This window comes from Pelobates fuscus, chromosome 1 (assembly GCF_036172605.1).
Source record: "Pelobates fuscus isolate aPelFus1 chromosome 1, aPelFus1.pri, whole genome shotgun sequence".
NCBI lineage: Eukaryota > Metazoa > Chordata > Amphibia > Anura > Pelobatidae > Pelobates > Pelobates fuscus.
The window spans coordinates 6378796-6386211 of NC_086317.1; the positions used below are offsets into that span (position 1 = coordinate 6378796).

Genomic DNA, 7416 nt, shown 5'->3' on the forward strand with positions numbered 1-7416 from the left:
ATGGGAAAGATTACGTTTATATTGTCTCCAATAAGGATAAAAAAAAAAAAAAAGCAGAAATGTAACCGGGGGCTGTGCACATAGGGAGGGCAAGCACCAGTTGTTACTAAGTAGTCCACCATATTCCCGGTGCAGGTGTGCGCTGGATCATGGCTTTGGTTGCAATACGCAGCTACCATGAGAGAAGGTCGCCATTGGCAGAGAGTTCACACTTTGTTTCAGGCTCACCTTTCAGTTTTGGCATTTCCTCGAGCAGCTCGGACCCGGAGTAGCGGAATATACTGTCAGACACGGGATTCTTGTCAGTAAGCGTCTCATTGCTGGTATTAACCACTGCGGTGCAGTTCAGTAACGCTACGTCGCCAGCCCTGGGACAGACAGACAAGTTATACCCATCACAGAGACAGATTGACTGGGTTTATTAATGTTTGCTGAATGCCTCGCTAGGCCAGGCTGGCACAGAGTCCTGAGAGTGGTTATACATTCCTAAACCGCTCAGATCGTGAGGCTTCCAATGACATTTTAACCTGCTATATTATTGGTTCTGCAGGATGGGACTGATTCACACAATGAACGCTTATTGCAGGGCACCATCGCAGTGCATTACTTGTTTTTTGTTATTATAATTCTGGCTTATCTTTCCTACCAGCCGTTACATCTGTGTATTAGACAAGATATCCGTATTAACCCCTTGTACAATTCTTATAAGGTGTCAGACTGGGAACACAGCAGCTCACACTGGAGGGGGCAATGAATCAAAGCCCCACAATATCTTTTACACTAAAGGGATACGGACATTACAATGTAACTGCTGTCTGTAGAATACTCAGGGAACCCAGCAGCTCACACTGGAGGGGGCTATTAACCAACCTCCCCCCCCCCCATATCTTTTACACTAAAGGGATACGGACATTACAATGTAACTGCTGTCTGTAGAATACTCAGGGAACACAGCAGCTCACACTGGAGGGGGCAATTAATCAAAGCCCCCCAATATCCTTTACACTAAAGGGATACGGACATTACAATGTAACTGCTGTCTGTAGAATACTCAGGGAACGCAGCAGCTCACACTGGAGGGGGCAATTAACCAAACCCCCCAATATCTTTTACACTAAAGGGATACGGACATTACAATGTAACTGCTGTCTGTAGAATACTCGGGGAACACAGCAGCTCACAGTGAGGGGGCAATTAACCAAACTCACCAATATCTTTTACACTAAAGGGATATGGACATTACAACGCTTTACAAGATAGAACATACACTATAGCACATCAAAAGCTAATTTTCATAATTGTTCTCCTGAAGCTTATCAAATGGCGGCTATATCTCACTCACCATAACACAATCTTCTCATTGATGTCTTCCCGGTAAGGGAACGGAGAACGATCCCCCCGGCTCAGCTCTGGCTGTTGAGACAATGAGGAATCCAGCACATCTTCTCCGGGCGGACCCTCCGACCAGCATGGGAGAGTGTCCACATCCACGTAACACGACCTGGCGCCCAGAGGATCCATGGCATGGAAAGGATCGCGCTGCACATCAGGGCCCTCGTCACCAAATCTGCATTCACAAACATGAATGGATATTACACTCCTGAACTTCCAAAAAAGGAGTAAATTGTGTTTAGATGTACCTCCAAGTAGTGTTGGCAGCACGGTACGTATGGTGACGCTGCATTGCCGGTTATGTAAGGGGCTCAGTGTCCTGTAATATTCCACGCACACAGAGGGATTAGTGGTTAAATGTTTAACCCCTTCCTTCCCAGCCAACTTTCTCCAGATATTCAGACAAACCTGAATAACCTAAGACCGAATAAATAATTATCCCACTGGCAAACTCACAATAACCACATACACATTGCGGGCCATCATTCAGAGCTTCACAGACACACCTCATGTCGCAAACATAGATAAACGTGAGATTGCTCTTCTGATAATAACCCCTCTCTCCATACCCGTCCCTGGCACCATCTGCGACACCTCCCCATACCAAATCCCTGGCATCATCTGCCACTCCTCCCCATACCACATACCTGGCACCATCTGCCACTCCTCCCCATACCACATACCTGGCACCATCTGCCACTCCTCCCCATACCTGGCACCATCTGCCACTCCTCCCCATACCAAATCCCTGGCACCATCTGCCACTCCTCCCCATACCAAATCCCTGGCACCATCTGCCACTCCTCCCCATACCAAATCCCTGGCACCATCTGCCACTCCTCCCCATACCAAATCCCTGGCACCATCTGCCACTCCTCCCCATACCAAATCCCTGGCACCATCTGCCACTCCTCCCCATACCAAATCCCTGGCACCATCTGCCACTCCTCCCCATACCAAATCCCTGGCACCATCTGCCACTCCTCCCCATACCAAATCCCTGGCACCATCTGCCCCTTCTCTCTGTAACCTTCCCATTCTAAATATGCCCTTCCCCCTAATTTAGTAGACTCCCTATGCCAGCCATACTCGTTTTATTTGAGAATTTGCTTCGCTATGCTAACACTCGCTGTGAATCTGTTATCCCTCCATCTCAGTACCCAGAGAAGCCGGGTACCTTCTCACTGCTAGAAGTCCCTGAGCTGGTGGTCGACCCTTTAACCATCTGGTAGAGTGATCACAGGTTCAATATATTACCTGGACACCACGGGACTAATGGAAACTAAGACAGTAAGAATGGTGCTGGGACATTCTACAAATATCTCACTAAACCTGTCCGACTGACCTCTGGCCAGATCACGTTACTGTGAAAGGCCCAGCACGTGGTGTGAAAACAATGTGTAGATATCAGACCATAACCAGTATAGGGCATCCAGTTACCCTATCAGGAAAGGCTAAGGGGGCAGGGATATCCTGTATTAGGACAGTCTGGGGGGCAGGCATATCCTGTATTAGGATAGTCTGGGGGGGCAGGGATATCCTGTATTAGGACAGTCGGGGGGGGGGGGGCAGGGATGTCCTGTATTAGGATAGTCTCCTGTTTTAGGATAGTCTGGGGGGGCAGGGATATCCTGTATTAGGACAGTCTGGGGGGGCAGGGATATCCTGTATTAGGACAGTCTGGGGGGGAAGGGATATCCTGTATTAGGACAGTCTGGGGGGGAAGGGATATCCTGTATTAGGACAGTCTGGGGGGCAGGGATATCCTGTATTAGGATAGTCTGGGGGGCAGGGATATCCTGTATTAGGATAGTTGGGGGGGGGGGATATCCTGTATTAGGACAGTCGGGGGGGGATATCTTGTATTAGGACAGTCTGGGGGGGATATCCTGTATTAGGACAGTCTGGGGGGGCAGGGATATCCTGAATTAGGACAGTCTGGGGGGGGCAGGGATATCCTGTATTAGGACAGTCTGGGGGGCAGGGATATCCTGTATTAGGACAGTCTGGGGGGCAGGGATATCCTGTATTAGGACAGTCTGGGGGGGCAGGCATATCCTGTATAGTCTGGGGGGGGGGGCAGGGATATCCTGTATTAGGATAGTCTGGGGGGGCAGGGATATCCTGTATTAGGACAGTCTGGGGGGGGGCAGGGATATCCTGTATTAGGACAGTCTAGGGGGGAAGGGATATCCCGTATTAGGACAGTCTAGGGGGGGGGGCAGGGATATCCCATATAAGAGAGGCTCGGTGGAGGGAGATTCTGTACAAGGGGCTGGGAAGGGTTAAGTGATGGAATGCTTAGTGCAAAGTTCCAGCATTGAAAGGGTTAAGGATATAACAGGCGACATTCCTAAATAAACACTCTACACACAGGGTACAATAGCTGACTTGGAGAATCCATCCAGTTCGGCTACGCTGGTCTTAAAAGGACCACTACAGTGTTATAATAAAAGCGTATGCCTAACGCTACAGTGACTTGTTGGCTGTTTAGGTTACCGGCCCCACCTGCAGCGAGTATTCGTTTATTTACAATTTCAACCTCTTAGCTCCGCCTCCTTAACTGAGATCATTGAGATCGATTTCAGCCAATCCAATGATTTCCCATAGGAAAGCATTAAGAGACTAGTGTGCGCACAACACGGCGCTGTGCCAATCAGATCACATCGGATGGAAATACTGGAGGCTCACTCTGCTATTACATGTGGTGACAGGTTAACCTGCGATGGAAACATTACTGTCTGCATCAACGCAATGGTTTTAGGTGCAGGATTAAGGGGGTGATACACTGTATGATTGGGGTGCAGGGGGTGATACACTGTATGATTGGGGTGCAGGGGGTGATACACTGTATGATTGGGGTGATACACTGTATGATTGGGGTGCAGGGGGTGATACACTGTATGATTGGGGTGCAGGGGGTGATACACTGTATGATTGGGGTGCAGGGGGTGATACACTGTATGATTGGGGTGCAGGGGGTGATACACTGTATGATTGGGGTGCTACACTGTATGATTGGGGTGATACACTGTATGATTGGGGGTGCAGGGGGTGATACACTGTATGATTGGGGTGCAGGGGGTGATACACTGTATGATTGGGGTGCAGGGGGTGATACACTGTATGATTGGGGTGCAGGGGGTGATACACTGTATGATTGGGGTGCAGGGGGTGATACACTGTATGATTGGGGTGTAGGGGGTGATACACTGTATGATTGGGGTGCAGGGGGTGATACACTGTATGATTGGGGTGCAGTGGGTGATACACTGTATGATTGGGGTGCAGGGGGTGATACACTGTATGATTGGGGTGCAGGGGGTGATACACTGTATGATTGGGGTGCAGGGGGTGATACACTGTATGATTGGGGTGCAGGGGGTGATACACTGTATGATTGGGGTGCAGGGGGTGATACACTGTATGATTGGGGTGCAGGGGGTGATACACTGTATGATTGGGGTGATACACTGTATGATTGGGGTGCAGGGGGTGACACACTGTATGATTGGGGTGCAGGGGGTGATACACTGTATGATTGGGGTGCAGGGGGTGATACACTGTATGATTGGGGTGATACACTGTATGATTGGGGTGCAGGGGGTGACACACTGTATGATTGGGGTGCAGGGGGTGATACACTGTATGATTGGGGTGCAGGGGGTGATACACTGTATGATTGGGGTGATACACTGTATGATTGGGGTGCAGGGGGTGACACACTGTATGATTGGGGTGCAGGGGGTGATACACTGTATGATTGGGGTGCAGGGGGTGATACACTGTATGATTGGGGTGATACACTGTATGATTGGGGTGCAGGGGGTGACACACTGTATGATTGGGGTGCAGGGGGTGATACACTGTATGATTGGGGCGCAGGGGGTGATACACTGTATGATTGGGGTGCAGGGGGTGATACACTGTATGATTGGGGTGCAAGGGGTGATACACTGTATGATTGGGGTGCAGGGGGTGATACACTGTATGATTGGGGTGCAGGGGGTGATACACTGTATGATTGGGGTGCAGGGGGTGATACACTGTATGATTGGGGTGATACACTGTATGATTGGGGTGCAGGGGGTGACACACTGTATGATTGGGGTGCAGGGGGTGATACACTGTATGATTGGGGTGCAGGGGGTGATACATTGTATGATTGGGGTGATACACTGTATGATTGGGGTGCAGGGGGTGACACACTGTATGATTGGGGTGCAGGGGGTGATACACTATGATTGGGGTGCAGGGGGTGATACACTGTATGATTGGGGTGCAGGGGGGATATACTGTATGATTGGGGTGATACACTGTATGATTGGGGTGCAGGGGGTGATACACTGTATGATTGGGGTGCAGGGGGTGATACACTGTATGATTGGGGTGCAGAGGGTGATACACTGTATGATTGGGGTGCAGACGGTGATACACTGTATGATTGGGGTGATACACTGTATGATTGGGGTGATACACTGTATGATTGGGGTGCAGGGGGTGATACACTGTATGATTGGGGTGCAGGGGGTGATACACTGTATGATTGGGGTGCAGGGGGTGATACACTGTATGATTGGGGTGCAGGGGGTGATACACTGTATGATTGGGGTGCAGGGGGTGATACACTGTATGATTGGGGTGCAGGGGGTGATACACTGTATGATTGGGGTGCAGGGGTGATACACTGTATGATTGGGGTGCAGGGGGTGATACACTGTATGATTGGGGTACAGAGGGTGATACACTGTATGATTGGGGTACAGAGGGTGATACACTGTATGATTGGGGTACAGAGGGTGATACACTGTATGATTGGGGTACAGAGGGTGATACACTGTATGATTGGGGTACAGAGGGTGATACACTGTATGATTGGGGTGCAGGGGGTGATACACTGTATGATTGGGGTGCAGGGGGTGATACACTGTATGATTGGGGTGCAGGGGGTGATACACTGTATGATTGGGGTGCAGGGGGTGATACACTGTATGATTGGGGTGCAGGGGGTGATACACTGTATGATTGGGGTACAGAGGGTGATACACTGTATGATTGGGGTGCAGGGGGTGATACACTGTATGATTGGGGTACAGAGGATGATATTGGGGTTCTGGGGGAGGTATTGGGGTTCTGAGGGAGGTATTGAGGGTCTGGGGAGGTATTGAGGGTCTGGGGAGGTATTGAGGGTCTGGGGGAGGTATTGGGGTTCTGGGGGAGGTATTGAGGGTCTGGGGAGGTATTGGGGGGCTGAGGGAGGTATTGGGGTTCTGGGGGAGGGTATTGGGGGGCTGGGGGAGGTATTGGGGGGCTGGGGGAGGTATTGGAGTTCTGGGGGAGGTATTGGGGTTCTGGGGGAGGGTATTGGGGGGCTGGGGGAGGGTATTGGGGGGCTGGGGGAGGTATTGGGGTTCTGGGGGAGGTATTGGGGGGCTGGGGGAGGTATTGGGGGGCTGGGGGAGGTATTGGAGTTCTGGGGGGGCTGGGGGAGGTATTGGGGGGCTGGGGGAGGTATTGGGGTTCTGGGGGAGGGTATTGGGGGGCTGGGGGAGGTATTGGGGGGCTGGGGGAGGTATTGGGGTTCTGGGGGAGGGTATTGGGGGGCTGGGGGAGGTATTGGGGTTCTGGGGGAGGGTATTGGGGGGCTGGGGGAGGTATTGGGGGGCTGGGGGAGGTATTGGGGTTCTGGGGGAGGGTATTGGGGGGCTGGGGAGGTATTGGGGTTCTGGGGGAGGGTATTGGGGGGCTGGGGGAGGTATTGGGGGGCTGGGGGAGGTATTGGGGTTCTGGGGGAGGGTATTGGGGGGCTGGGGGAGGTATTGGGGTTCTGGGGGAGGGTATTGGGGGGCTGGGGAGGTATTGGGGTTCTGGGGGAGGGTATTGGGGGGCTGGGGAGGTATTGGGGGGCTGGGGGAGGGTATCCGGTCTCGGGGTCTCACCTCCTCCGGCCGCTCCCCCATGTCGGGGTCTCTCGATCTCCGCAGCTCCAGGTCAGCTGACCCGATACCGGAAGGCAGAGCGCAG

General features: G+C 51.8%; 1 protein-coding gene across 2 annotated transcripts in view; it reads right to left on the reverse strand.

Annotated features, from left to right (window-relative positions):
• Positions 1-7355, reverse strand: part of GDAP2 (ganglioside induced differentiation associated protein 2) — a 64664-nt gene extending 57309 nt beyond the window's left edge. Inside the window, exons 1-3 of one of the 2 annotated variants that reach the window (XM_063445977.1) lie at positions 7332-7355; positions 1343-1567; positions 229-368 (exon numbers count right to left, since the gene is read on the reverse strand). In XM_063445977.1, coding sequence (XP_063302047.1) covers positions 229-368; positions 1343-1521 — 319 coding nt within the window. In that variant the 5' untranslated portion in view covers positions 1522-1567; positions 7332-7355. Of the gene's footprint in view, positions 1-228; positions 369-1342; positions 1568-1640; positions 1738-7331 lie in introns of those variants that run through there. The other variant, XM_063445969.1, reaches the window with a different exon arrangement.
• Positions 7356-7416: the final 61 nt, after the last annotated feature.